Source organism: Xenopus laevis, chromosome 9_10L, assembly GCF_017654675.1.
Source record: "Xenopus laevis strain J_2021 chromosome 9_10L, Xenopus_laevis_v10.1, whole genome shotgun sequence".
NCBI classification, from domain to species: Eukaryota; Metazoa; Chordata; class Amphibia; order Anura; family Pipidae; genus Xenopus; species Xenopus laevis.
Genome location: NC_054387.1, coordinates 38,711,344 through 38,726,451, shown reverse-complemented (window position 1 = coordinate 38,726,451; position 15,108 = coordinate 38,711,344). Strand labels below are relative to the sequence as shown.

The following is a 15,108-nucleotide window of genomic DNA, read 5'->3' as shown; positions in this document are numbered from 1 at the left end:
CACGCTGGCGAATTTGCGATAGCGTTAGGCACTTTAGTGAATTTGCCACTATGTGTACTGTATATTGTGAGTGGGTCCCTAAGTAGGTGACAGCAGCACAGAACATGTGCAGTGAATCAGCAGAAAACAAGATGGGGAGCTACTGGGGAATCTTTGGAGACACAGATCTTTACTACTAAAGGGCTGTGGTTGCCTTGGGCTGGTACAGAAACCCAAAACATAATGTACAACATTTCTATCCTACTTCTTTAGTTAAGCTTTAGTTCTCCTTTTAGATACATATATTTCTTCTACATTTTGCAAAAACCCTGGTCTACTATTGTACTGTTTCATTAATTCACTATAGACTTGAGAAAGGCTCGGTTGTAGTATAACTCATTTGTCTATACATTTTTCAAATCAGGTAAAAGGTCTCAATTTATTAATAATTTTTAAGGATTGAATAAAGTGAGTGATCTGATTACGTTTCCACTCTAACCTAGGATGATGGTCATATTTACATTTTTTTAAGATCACCTTTTCTTTATCTATAAAATCCCTAAGCCTTAATATTATTATTATTATTATTATTGTCTTCTTGTCCCGGCAAGGAATCAGGATTATTACATATGGGAATTAATACAGAAGGGTATGTAATAATATTTCATTTTCCATTTATTCTTATCCATATCTTAATTGTAGGATTCACTGTTATTTCATCTGTATCTCAGATCTAATTTATTCAACAATATAATGGATTCATCTTCAACAACCCATCTTAATACCTTTGATAAACAAACAGCTTCATAATATGTAAAAAATATATGAGAAACCTAACTCCTCTACTTTTTTTATTAAGTTTGAGTGGGATATACTTGGTGATCTATTTTTTCCATATAAACCATGTCAGAATGCCCTTCATTTTATTAAAAAAAACTTTAAGGTATTTATATCCTGGGGAGAATCATCATTTTTATTATATTCATTCTTCCAAACCAGGATATACTAATATGTTTACATGTATTCTCATTGTACCATTTCAAATAAAGGAGCATAATTCCAAACATATATCGGTTTGTCTTGTACAGTAATTCGGGTCCCAAAATAGTCAATAGCCATATAAGTCCTCTTTAGTGGACTTTTATTTTTTAACATCCACTTCCTCCTTATTTAGATTCATGTTTAATGATTTTTATTATAATTAATTTTGAAATTAGATATCAATCTAAACCTATCTAGCAAGTCATAATATTGTGAATTGTTATTATTGGTTGTGTTACATAAAATACGAAAATGGATTGTCAGCAGATGCCGCAACTTTATGATGATTATTTCTAATCTTAATACCTTATATATTTTTTTCCCTCTAAATGCAATAATTAAGGTCTCAATAATTAACACAAATAATATTGTGGACAGCGGGCATCCCTGCCTGGTACAATTTAAAATATTAATTCTGTCGGATAAGGCACCATTTACTCTAGGTGCTAGATGTTGGTAAAATGACATTATTTTATTTAACACTGATCCCCCAAACTGCATATATTGCAATACAGTTTCCATAAAGTCCAATGATAACCTATCAAAGGCTTGTTTAATCAATTGATATAATCACTGCTTTCTTTTTATAAACTTGAATCAAATTTAGAGTTCTATTTATGGTCTTATGCCTTCTCTTTTAGGTACAAATCCACACTGATTCCAATGGACCATCATTGGTAAGTATTTTTGTAGCCCATTCGCCATAAAGTTGGCAAACATTTTTCATGGTATTTATTATACCTTATATTTGATTATATCAGGGTTCCATTAGATATAGTGGGGCCCCATACACCTACCTGGCCATATCCTTGAGCCACCCAACTCCATTCCTGATGTGACCCAACGGCACCCCTCTGCAGTTGCACTGGTTCCCTAGTTAATGTGCATTACATGATTATATGACACATTATTCATTCTGGTATACCACTTGGTATGACAAGTTTGGCACTTTTTGTTTATTATACTTGTAATTTAGTAACTAAACACCTTCATTTTGGTGCCACTTCTTGGGAACTGTTTATCATCTGGGATAAACCTTTCTATATCCTTGATAAAACACCCTGGCACTAAAGGTGGCTGCACTCTGTCACCTTTGGTCACCCAAGTGCAATGTTATCAGCTATGGATTATACAGTAGGTTCCATGGGGGTCCGTCGGACAAGTACCAAATCCTGTAATGGATAAATAAGATGTGAGGCCCCTAAACTGCACTTTCCACATGCCCCCCTAACAATGCTATCTGGGTCTGGAAGTATAAGTTAGATATGGAAATATAAGTTATATATATGGAGTGGAACTTTATAGCCCATGGAGCCACTTTTATAGTGCAGGCAGGGGTGGATTAATGCACGGTGAGTAACTCCCTCTTGAGCCGGGTCAGGGTTCACGTGTGCACCTGGAGACCCATCTAGCTTTTATTTTCAATTATCATTTGTATTTTCTTTTATATTCTTTTCTCTCTGAATCCATTGATAAAATCACTGCTTTCTGGTTTCTTTTTTTTGATACTTCAATCAAATTTATAGTTTAATTATGTTATTTTTCCCTTCTCTTTTAGGCACAAATCCGCATTGAAAATTTGCAATTGGTCAGCACTCACCAAACATTCATGGAAGAAAATCAAAAGGGTGCAAGTGTAGAGCTGTTCACTTCATCCGACTTACCAATGATGGTCCATCAGGATCAGTGTGGCTTTGCATCAATAGATGTCACAGTACCTTCCGTAGGATCAATTTAAAAAGCCTTTATTGTTTTACATGGCTGGGATCTCCAACAAGCAACAACGTTTCAGACCCAAACACTGACATCTTTTGATACAAATCCACACTGATCCTGATGGACCATCATTGGTAAGTATTTTTGTAGCCTATTTACTATCAATTTGGCAAAAATGTTTCGTGGTATTTGTTGTACCTTATCATTGATGATATCAGCGGGGCCCCATACACCTACCTGGCCATATCCTTGATTCCTTAAGTGACCCAACGGCACCCCTCTGCAGTAGCACTGGTTCCCTAGTTAATGTGCATAAGATGATTATATGACACGTTATTCATTCTGGTATACCACTTGGTATTACAAGTTTGGCACTTTTTGTTCATTATCCTTGTAATTTAGTAACTAGTTATTCACGTGTACACCTTTAGACACATTTGTATTTTCTTTTCTCTTTTATATTTATTTGCATCTGTGCTGTGATGGGTCGTTGAGCGCTCTGGGCCCCAAGGCTATAGCGTAGGGTAACCTATTCATTAATTCCCTTCAGACGCCATCAATACGTTGATGTGGTCCTTGTGTGGAGGGATTTTTAAACCTGCTTGACTATGTGCCTGATTTTAAGGCAGATATCGGACAGGCAGGCCCATTTAGTGGGCCCTGTACATGGGACAATAAGCTGCCAACTAGGTCTGGAGGGACAGAGTCAGCCATTTCATTAGCCGTGTGTGGCAACCTTTAATTTATATCTGTAATATTTTAAAAGATGGATTGACCAATGGATACCATACAAGTGCAAGGATACATTCTCACTTCTGTTTATTTAGGTGGAAAACCCAAAAATCAGAACTGCAGGAAGAGGGGATGTGGCAGATACAATGGTGCCGTCAATTAAGATAAAGCTGAATTTACCTTATGGGGCTGTTTTTGGTGTTAGGAAGGGCACATGGTAACAACAGAGCAGGCTACGTCCTTGTTCCACACAACTCTTGAGTAAATTCATTTATTTATATATTAATATGACGTCTTCCCTTTAGAATGGCTAAGGTGACAGGGGTGAGGAGTGGGCGCATTACAGTCATTTTTGTGGAGGATTTTAAATATGGCCACTGCCACAATTTGCTTAGCATGGGAAAGCTTCTCATATTACATAATTACAAATTTGGAGACCTAAACGCTGCCCATCATTTGTAGAGCATCTCTTTCATTTAGGGCCGCAGGGCATTGCCTTCTAGTCGTCTTTATCCTTGGCTCCATGTTTCAGGATGCGGGTGAATTCCACGTAGTTGAAGTTGCCTTTCTTGTCAATTGGGGCCTCTCTGAACATCTCATCCACCTCCTCATCTGTGAAGCGGTCTCCCATCGTAGTGAGGAGCTCTCGTAAGTGGTCTTCATTGATGAATCCTGGATTAAAAGATGCGGGGATGAGTAAATGACTATTTAAATGGTATTAGGACAGCGCTTTGCAACCTCTTTCCAGGCAGTTATCCAATATGGACAATATTAGAATAATTTTAACAATGAAATTAGAGAAGGAGGAGCAAGTATATATATATATGTTTATATATATGTGTATATATACTGTATATGTATATATGCATCTCTCTCTCGCTCTCTCTCTCATGGTAGACCACTAATATCTTCTCTAGTGAAGATGATGTATTCTAGGTCATCAAAATGTGTCTCTTTGCTTTTTCTTTGTACCTGAAGCCTCCTCATCAAAACAGGCAAAGGCATTTCTGATGACATCCTCAGGGTCTGTGCCATTCAGTTTCTCTCCAAACATTGTCAGGAACATAGTGAAGTTGATGGGTCCTGGGGCCTCGCTCATCATTCCATCCAAATATTCATCAGTGGGGTTTTTACCTGTGAAAATCATCAAAACACTCAGTCCAATGAACGTCATAACAGCCCTTCTACATTAGCGTTGGGCTATTCAGAACTGTAAATCAGCAAGCACCCAAGTTCTAAAGTTGTGTGTGCAGACTGTAATATTTGGGAATGTAAGTGACAGCTAGTGGTATATATACTAAGCACCTGATGAAGGACATGTCTGTCCGAAACATGTTGTGTGTCTGAATAAAATACACTGAATTCAATTTGGCTCTCCAGAGTGAATTTTGCCTATACCTTGGATGTTGTGTGGCTGGGACGGTGCCACTGACTCTGTTTGATAGAGCCCTGATGTTTCTGGAGTGAGGGACCACCCGACTAACAATTGTAGTAGATATACTAAAACATACATATACAGGCTATAAGATCTCATTCCAGCTGAGCCAGAACTTACCCCATCTTCTCACATCCAAAGGCATGGGGGATTTTATCTTTGCTAAGCCAATTGGAGAGACCGCACACCTCACAAAACCCAAAGCAGCGTATCCTGGTGCCCGGTGGTAGGGGAATCGGCAACCTCCCAACCAAGGTACGTAGAAAAATCACCGGCACACAGGAATTCAGTAAGCAGGGCAAGCCCTTGCACATTTTATTAATGCATTAATAAAATTGCAAGGGCTTGCCCTGCTAACTGAATTCCTGTGTGCCGGTGATTTTTCTACGGATTTTATCTTTTGCTACAGACAGAGAGCTTCAGGCTGAACGTCCCTCAGAATCCTGTAACAAAAGCCTAAGTGAAAAATGTAAATTTGCAAAGAGAACAAATTGCGAATAAAAATGTGCAATTTTATATTCTCCATTAGGCTTTTATTGCATTTTTAATTGGGCGCATTGCGAACTGTTAACACCTGCTTGAAGGTGGAGTAAAGTTTCGGAGCATATGTAACAACTTTTTCATTAAGAAGTTTTATTATATACACTGCGCACTATCGCAAACTATACAATTTGCAATCGCTAGCTTACTGTCGTGTAAGTGTTCGAAAAAGGCAAAATTGTTCACTTTGAGAACATTTATTTGCAATTTTTGCGTTAGCGACCAATGTTACATTCTCCCCAAAAGGTGCCCAAACACGAGCCGATAAAAGCTGCTGACAGATGATGTTGGCAGCTTATTGGCCCATGTATAGGGCCCTCCGACAGCCTTCCCCAACTGATATCTCACCAGATATTGGACAGGTTACAAAATCCTAGCAGATCAAGGACCGTATCGATTTGTTGATGCCGACCACCTGCATAGCCATTGTTGAGGCTAACGGACACTTTACAATATCCGGATCTTTCCCTGATATGTCTCAAGGTGGGTACATTGGGGAAATATTTGCTCGTTTGGTGAGGTGAGATGTTCAAGTATATGTCCAGCTTTTGGCTGGAGGAAACCTGGTATGTAATATCAGACAGTCATGTTACTAAGGGGCACTGTGTTTTTTACATATCTCCTACAATTTCTTTATAATATGACCTACTGTCTTGAGCCTTTATGTGGGTCAGAACTCCTTCTAATATCCTTATAATTTACAGTAGGGGGTGCATTATCCCTTTTAATACATGACTGATACTCAGGAACACTGTAACTGTCAACACCCTACCAATTTATAGTAGAACATGCATTATCTTACATCCAGTATAATACAATATTATGTTTAGTTGAACCCTGTATTTCTGAGCTGCTTTCTCCCAACATGAGCATATGCAGTTAATAGTGCCTTGGACACTGTGTTGTAGTGTATTTGCCCATAGGTCCAGCATCTGCAGACATTAGTACTGTGTAGTTGTGTATTTACCCATAGAGGCCAGCATGTCGTGCAGATCTTCCTTGTCAATAAAGCCGTCTCGATTCTGGTCAATCATGTTGAAGGCTTCCTTAAACTCCTGTATTTGGGACTGGTCAAACATAGCGAATACATTGGAAGTCGCCCTCTGTGGACGCTTCTTGGTAGTCTTGGCTTTTGTCTTCTTGCTGGACATGGTTGCTTGTGGTTATGGAACCTGTATATAGGCAGTACAGAGTGAGGAACCAAGTCTCTATAAAACATAACTGTCTATTTCTTACGGATGTGTTGGTACAGTGTGTGCAGGATGGTATTACAGACCATTCTCTGTTCCAACCATTATACCCCATTTTATGATGTTGATTTCTTATAAAGAGGTGCTGAATCCCAGCAACATGCTTCCTTCTGCCACTCCTGCTGGAAACCCATTGCATGAATTCATTGCTATTTCTGTAATGCTGCCCTTCCAGCCATTTCCCCTGGGTCTGCAGACTCTGATATCAGACAGACTCTTACAAAAGCAAAAATATCTAGGCCCTGAGCCCAAACTGAGTCTAATGGAACCTAGGGGAAATATTTCAAATGGGGACGTAAGGGTAGATGCTTATAACTAGATATCCACAGTAGGGGTGCACCGAATCCAGGATTCGGCCTTTTTCAGCAGGATTCGGATTCGGCCGAATTCTTCTGCCTGGCCGAACCGAAGCCTAATTTGCAAATGCAAATTAGAGGTGGGGAGGGAAATTGTGTGACTTTCTGTCAGAAAACAAGGAAGTAAAAAATGCTTTCCGCTTCCTACCCCTAATTCGCATATGCAAATTAGGGTTCGGATTTGGTTTGGTATTCAGCCAAATCTTTCGCGAAGGATTCGGGGCTTCGGCCGAATCCAAAATAGTGGATACGGTGTATCCCTTATACACAGTGATGGGAGTAGCCTTTATTTACTAGAAGCAAACCATATAATGAACTTTTAATGGCTGTAGAATATAAATTTTGCATGATTTTTCTTGTCCAAGGAGAATATTTGGGTTATCATTGTTTAGGATTCCAGGAATGGATGATCTTAATATACCTGTACCCCCATAATGGCATGCACAAGCAAGGTGACAAAATGCATGTGGATTTTGCACTACACTGCAAAGGAATTTTTCAACAGCCATAGATGGCACCAACCTTGAAAGGCTTACATCGATCAAACACTTTTAACCCAAAAACAAATACCATTCCTTGTGGGTCATTATTTACCACAATTCTAAAAGACAGTAATAAAGCTGAAAAGACAATATGGAGCCCACAATGATTACTCCCCAGTCAAAAGTAGACCAGTTCAGAAATATGAACAAATGACACTTGCGGCTGAGGACAAGAACATTAAAATCTAAACCTATAGCCCTAATAAAGTTGCCGACTCCTAAAACGTAGATAGACAGAGTACCCAAATGGCCACTGAGGTGACTTCTAATATCTTCATAATTTGCAACAGGGGGTACTTTACTTATTATAATACACAGGTTTTAGTGTCATGTGACAGAAATGACACCACTAAGCTCTGATTATAACTGATGACATCACTAAGCATCGTTTATAAGGATACAATGTTTCAGTGGGTGTGTGCTGGGTTTCATTTGGAAGGGTTGAACTTAATGGACTTTGTCTTTCTTCAGCCCAACTTAACTATATAACTAACTATGCAATGCAAATACCATAGGGCTAAGGGACAACCTTGTTGGTTATTTTCTATGATCTCTCTCTCTCTCTATATATAATAGCAAGCCTATTCATTAAAGGCCTGCAAGAAGGTTGCTATCAAAAAATTGTTTGGATTGTGTCCTGGTTCTTTCTGGAGAAGAACTGGTAGCATGAATGCTGAGGTTTCACAATGGAACTCCTCTGTTAGGTCTTTAGTTCTGTTGCTGCTGGCATAATTGTTTTGTACATTGTTCTCCACCTATCTAATTTATACTAATCCGGTCGGATCACTTGACATTAAATATTCTTTGTTCATTGTATTCTATAGATGTTTTATATAAAGCCGGTCTGATCACGCTACCTTAAATTATTCAGGAAGGGTGTGTATAGCTTGTACACACTTTTTGTTAGTGCTAGTGCCGTGGATAGGCTCAAGGATGTGTGATAGAAGAACAACAAGGCTGCTTGCTAATGGTGGTCATACACTGGGAAATCCTGGACAGTATCTGACCAACCAGTGTGTAGATGAGTTGGCAAACAACCACTTTCATGGTCTCATGCCAATCAGATATCAGTCCTGGAGGCCATTTTTGGTCACATACCAGATTCAATAAGCTGCTGGTGTAGTCAACAGTCACTATCAGCCCTTGTATGGCTTAAATCTTTAAAGAGTCACATGCCAGCTCTTATTTTCCAGATTTTAACTGGTCGTTTATAAAAGCACCAGAATAACCCCACATTTAAAACTGTTGTTTTTGGAACAAATTTTCTCTAAATAGAATGATTTTCATTATAATAATGTACTATTTTATAGTACTAACTAATAAGGAGAGATTGTGCCTGTAGTAGCAATGGGGATAATAGTCTCTGGGAAGGGACTGTGGCATAGCAGGTATAGTAGGGAGAGATGGTTCCCTTTAGTAACAGTGGGATAATAGTCTCTGGGAAGGGACTGTGGCTGTGAGATAGCAAGTATAGTAGGGAGACATGGTGCCTATAGTAAAAGTAGGATAATAGTCTCTGGGAAGGGACTGTGACTGTGGGATAGCAGGTATAGTAGGGAGAGGTGGTGCCTATAGTAACAGTAGGATAATAGTCTCTGGGAAGGGACTGTGACTGTGGGATAACAGGTATAGCAGGGAGAGGTGGTGCCTATAGTAACAGTGGGATAATAGTCTCTGGGAAGGGACTGTGACTGTGGGATAGCAGGTATAGTAGGGAGAGATGGTGACTATAGTAACAGTGGGATAATAGTCTCTGGGAAGGGACTGTGGCTGTGAGATAGCAGGTATAGTAGGGAGACATGGTGCCTATAGTAAAAGTAGGATAATAGTCTCTGGGAAGGGACTGTGGCTGTGAGATAGCAGGTATAGTAGGGAGACATGGTGCCTATAGTAAAAGTAGGATAATAGTCTCTGGGAAGGGACTGTGACTGTGGGATAACAGGTATAGCAGGGAGAGATGGTGCCTATAGTAACAGTGGGATAATAGTCTCTGGGAAGGGAGTGTGACTGTGGGATAACAGGTATAGTAGGGAGAGATGGTTCCTATTGTAACAGTGGGATAATAATCTCTGGGAAGGGACTGTGGCTGTGGGATAACAGGTATAGTAGGGAGAGATGGTGCCTATAGTAACAGTGGGATAATAGTCTCTGGGAAGGGACTGTGGGATAGCAGGTATAGTAGGGAGAGATGGTGCCTATAGTAGCAGTGGGATAATAGTCTCCGCAAAGGGACTGTGACTGTGGGATAGCAGGTATAGTAGGGAGAGATGGTGCCTATAGTAACAGTGGATAATAGTCTCTGGGAAGGGAGTGTGACTGTGGGATAGCAGGTATAGTAGGGAGAGATGGTGTCTATAGTAGCAGTGGGATAATAGTGTCTGGGAAGGGACTGTGACTGTGGGATAGCAGGTATAGTAGGGAGAGATGGTGTCTATAGTAGCAGTGGGATAATAGTGTCTGGGAAGGGAGTGTGACTGTGGGATAGCAGGTATAGTGTGGAGAGATGGTACCTATAGTAACAGTGGCATAATAGTCTCTGGGACGGGACTGTGACTGTGGGATAACAGGTATAGTAGGGAGAGATACATGTTCAAACAGAAATGGTGCCTGACAGTAAATACATAAGGTCACTCAGCACTGTCAGGTGTGAGAGAACAATAGTTTAGAAGGTGCAGAAGAGATAAAGTGAGTCCATTCACACCCTGCAGCCCTATTATATTTCAAATACTCCCCCCCCCCCACTGGATTGGTGCCATCTGCTCTGGTCTGACTTATAGATATAAAAGCACTTTGCACTGCTATCACTGAACTGAAGCTTGTACGTTGCACCCCCTGCTGACCCAGTGTTAAGAGGCCAGTACATTAAGTAACTGGTAAGTAGATACTCATAGCAGAATTACATAGGGATGTTATACAGTGAGAGTGGCTGAGGGAGTGGCAGTTTCTGCTTGTGGGCGCAGGTGCATTAGGCACAAAGTGCCTCCCGTTTGTTCTTCATAGTGTGTTGCTATAGAAGAGCTGGTGTGTGGTTGCGCATGACAAACTCTCTTATACAGAAGTAAATGATGCAAAAGTACACACTAAAGTACACACTTACGCAACAAATAAGTATGAATTTTTGATCAACCTGGTGCAAACCGGGCCAGTTATCTGATAATTGCGGGCCTGTCTAAATTAATTTCATGTCATACAGATGGAAGCCCTGGCAGGGAGGAGGCATAGAATGCAGTTGAGAGCCACATACTGCCTTCTCTATGCAACATGGCACTTCCTCCTGCTAAGTACTGGGTACCCTGTTATTGCTATATACGCAGATATGGAATTTACAGTAGGACTGCACTTATTCCCATATATGTACATCCTCTGTTCTTGTATGTAGGGGGACCCTGCTTTGGGAAAGGCACAGAAATGGTCCCTAAGGAGCACAATAAGAGGAATGGCTTATACAGAACCGTGGGTGTTATAGTTTAGGTCCCTACGTATGGGTAATGGCATATGGGGTTATTCTGCACTTTTGTTTCCCATGCATGTAGTGGGTGCAGGCGATTTGCATAGGAATTGATGTGTGGGGGGGTTGGAGTGGGGCACAGGCCTCATCATTTTATACATATTATGAAATGAATCATGACACATACAAGTGACATCACTAAACATTAATTGTAACGGATGACATCACTATACCATTTATAAAGTTATTGTGTATTATAAATCTATATGGCACAGCCCTATTCAGAGCTATACTCCCCCTAAACTACAAGAGCCTCTTGCGCAATCATATATCAGTAGCGTGTATTTTTCCAGGCAGCATCCTCCCCGCCCTAAAGATAAATATCTACTCTCCAGCTGCTTTCATACTCCAACCCCCAGCGTTGCTTGGCCCTGTCCATAAAAGAGAGCAAATCGGCCCCTCCAGACCAAAATCGGCAGCTTTTAGATCTGAAGGGGCCTGCACAACTGATATCTACCCAAAAAGCCGACAGATTTAAAAATGCCATCTGGCAAGGACCACATAGCCGTATTGATGCCCGTGTTGACCCACCGAATGATCCAATCACTCGTCCCTTAAAGGAGAACTAAAGCCTAACTAATGAAGTAGCTAGAAATGTTGTACATTATGTTTTGGGATTCTATACCAGCCCAAGGCAACTACAACCCTTTAGCAGTAAAGATCTGTGTCTTCAAAGATGCCCCAGTAGCTTCTCATCTTCTTTCCTGCTGATTCACTGCACATGCTTTGTGCTGCTGTCACTTACTCATACACTCATACAGTATGTCACAATATAAGGCTGATTAGTAATTAATACAGCAGCACAGAAAGCAGTGCAACTAGCATCAGAATTTACTAATCAGCCCTGCAACATCAGCTTATATGACAGGCCAACCTCATTTTCCGCTTGATAATTTGCAACGACCCCTGAGCTTAGCTTCTCAACAGCTGCTCAGAGCCCACTGAGCATGTGAGTGTCGCAGACACTTTCCAAGATGGTGACCCCCTGTGACAGGTTTGAAGTCCTGGATCATTGCTGCTATTGAGAAGCTGAAACTTTAGGCTGGTGCAATAAGTTCAATATATAAAATATGGCATTTTTAGCCATATACATTTTTAGGGTTTAGTTCTCCTTTAATTTGCACCTCTAGTATTAAATTGCATGGAAAAGATGGTTTATACGGCAACAGAATTCTGATTAAAGATGATAACCATATGTGAATATTCCTTTAAAAGTCTGCTGAAAGTAACAGTACAAGGGTTCAATGCCCCCAAGCACAGTGTAACTACACCTGGGAGCAAATAGACTTACTATATATACCCGAATCCCTGACATTCCTCCTCCGACCCTTAAATTCTGCTCTATGCAACCCAGCATTCTGCCATAGTTCTTGTTACCTTCTTTGCTTGCAAGCCGAGGTGTCAGGGATGTGAGTAGTTGTAGCATGTGAGTAGTTCAGCAGTAGTGGCAGACAAGAGCTGGGTGAGTAATATTAGTGAGAATGAGGAAGTGGAGGGGATCCAGTGGAGGGAGAAGGCGGAAGGCAGAAGAGTGTTGTGCTCAGTACTGAGCCCAGAGCCGGTGAGTACGTGCCAGTGAGTCTTACCTGGGGTAGGTGTGAGTGCTGCTCAGAGTGGCTGCCGCTCAGTAGCCAAGAAAGATCTGCACTAACTTTCTCCGCTCCTAATAGCAACAGAGGAAGGCAGCCAATGTGGGATGTGGCCCTAACTCTCCCCCCCGCCTGCCCTCCCGCCTGGGATTTGGCCATACAAGGAGAAGGAATTTGAGGAGGATGCGGGGATATGAGGGACAGGGAGATCCAAACCCAAACACAGGATATTCTGCCTTTTATAGCTGTGTCAGCCCCACTCTGGCAGCAGGGGGAGCCCCCTATACAAGGCTGTGTAACGGCCGCTGCGCCTTATATGGGGCAAAAGTGCGATCCAGGCGCAGCAGTCCTGATGTACAAGAGGCGCAACTGTGCAGTGATTGTGACTTGTACTAGTGCTACACGTGTACACAAATGTCACAGCCTGCTGCAAGGGACACACAGATGTGTATTGAGGGATGGGGCCCCTCTATTTACAGGGGGTACATTTTTTGGTGTGGGTAACAGCTGTAGAGGAGGGCAATGCCGCCTGGCTGGTATTCTACTGGCCTGGCCTGTAAAAATGATGGCTAATCCTAATGTTATTAATAGGGAAAACAAATATATATAGGAAGGCCGGTGTTTTTTTCCGGAAAAGGTGGCAACCCTAGAGGGCAGGCAGAACTGGACTGGCAATCTGTGGGTTCTGGTAAATGCCAGAGGCAGGGTCGGACTGGGGGGCCCTGTGGCCTGTAGCCTCAGGCCCCCCCTACACCATCCCCATGCCCCCTGGTTCTGTGTCTCAGATACCTCCTGCAGCGTTCCCATCCCCCACATGCGAGCGGGCACTCACGTGCATACCTCCCAACTGTCCCTTTTTCAGAGGGACAGTCCCTCTTTTGACAGCTCAACCCGCAGTCCCTCATTTGTACTGGAAAGTCCCTCTTTTCTCTGCACTGAGCAGCCAGAAAAAGAAACAAAGTTTCTCACTTAATTGGCTTTTAGCAGAGAGCCCAGAACAGCCACAGGTGCAAATAAGATACTTTGTAACAATTTTGAGACACAAAAACACAGTTTAGATAAGGAGAAATATTTTCAAATTTTCATAACCTGCCAAATTTTGTAAAACGAAAATGGTAATTAGGGGGTGTGGCCACAGAAAGGGTGTGGTCAAAAAAATTGCTGCGCTACGTGCGGGAAAAATTTTTTTGTCCCTCTTTTTACTTCCAAAATGTTGGGAGGTATGCTCACGTGCGTTCTTACCTTTACCAGCGCTGCAGCGAGACCAAAGTGAGTGTAGGAGCGGGTCTGGGCCGGCCGAGGTATCTGATACCCCCTGCTCGCACGCATGTACGCTCACGCGTACCTTTGTTTTCCAGCGTTTCCGCATGAGTGAGTGCAGGAGCAGGTCTGGGCCAGCAGGGCCCAAAAGACTCAGAGCCCACCGGGTTTTATCCCGGTGTCCCGCCAGCCCAGTCCGACCCTGGCCAGAGGGGCTGCAATAAGATGCCATAGAAAATCAGTATATAGTGGGCTGGTGGGGGCTGAATGAGCCTCTGTGTACCTGAAATGCCAGGGCCTAGTTTAATTCTAGTATGGACCTGGCAGGGCCCTATAGTGCGAAGGGGCAGTTTTACAGGAATGAAGTACCAAGTCACAGAGCTCAACTCTCTGTATTGAGATATCAGGGGACACAGCAGCATAGAGAGCTTGTGGGGGCACGACTGTCATTGATAGGGGTGGGACACAGCACTCTGGGTGCAGGGGGGCACACAGTGTTGTTTGTACAAGGGGGTACACAGCTGCATAAAATGTGATGGCCAAGCACAGTGTCTTGTATGTGTGAAATGGTGAACACAGCTGAGTAAAAGATGCTAGGGACAACTATACTGTGTGTGCAGGAGGGAGGGGGAACACAGTTGTATAAAAGGTGCTGGGGGCACAACTATGCTCTGTATGTGTAGGGGAACAGATTTGTATAAAAGGTTCTGGGACACAACTATAATGTATGTGCAGGGGGCATAAACAGGGCCGAATTTACATAGCGGGCGCCCCTAGGCCCACTGCTGTTCTTCGCCCCTGTAACCTCCCCTTTATTCGTGCAAATTGTTATCATCGGAACCGGAGCAATTTCAAAAAAATTATTGTATCTCCAGCACATCCCTAATGTTTTTGAACTAATGTGGGTGTGTTTAGGAAGCATGCTACCCCCTAAAATACTGCCACCCTAGGCCCGGGCCTTGGTTGCCTTTCCACAAATCCGGACCTGGGCACAAATTTGTATCAAAGTTAGGGGGGTAGAACAATAGTATGTTGCAAGGGGGCATAGTTGTACAGTAAAGCAGAACGGGAGAACTACTCTTTCCAGCCCCCATCAGGCAAAATACTTTGGTAGGTATTGGGGTACAGGGGTATACACAGCAGGAGCAGTGGGGGACGCA

The 15,108-nt window shown here is 42.2% G+C and overlaps 2 protein-coding genes across 5 annotated transcripts in view; one reads left to right on the top strand and one right to left on the bottom strand.

Moving 5' to 3' along the window:
• Positions 1-3,538: 3,538 nt before the first annotated feature.
• myl9.L (myosin light chain 9 L homeolog) lies at positions 3,539-12,739 on the bottom strand. 3 transcript variants are annotated; one of them, NM_001093547.1, is given in 4 exon segments: positions 3,539-4,140; positions 4,441-4,602; positions 6,411-6,615; positions 12,686-12,739. In NM_001093547.1, coding segments are annotated over 3 exon segments (519 nt in total). In that variant the 5' UTR covers positions 6,595-6,615; positions 12,686-12,739; the 3' UTR covers positions 3,539-3,967.
• Positions 12,582-15,108, top strand: part of lpin3.L (lipin 3 L homeolog) — a 19,968-nt gene continuing 17,441 nt past the window's right edge. Inside the window, exon 1 of one of the 2 annotated variants that reach the window (XM_041577423.1) lies at positions 12,582-12,660. The gene's annotated coding sequence lies outside the window, so the exon portion shown is untranslated. The remainder of the gene's footprint in view (positions 12,661-15,108) is intronic. The other variant, XM_041577424.1, reaches the window with a different exon arrangement.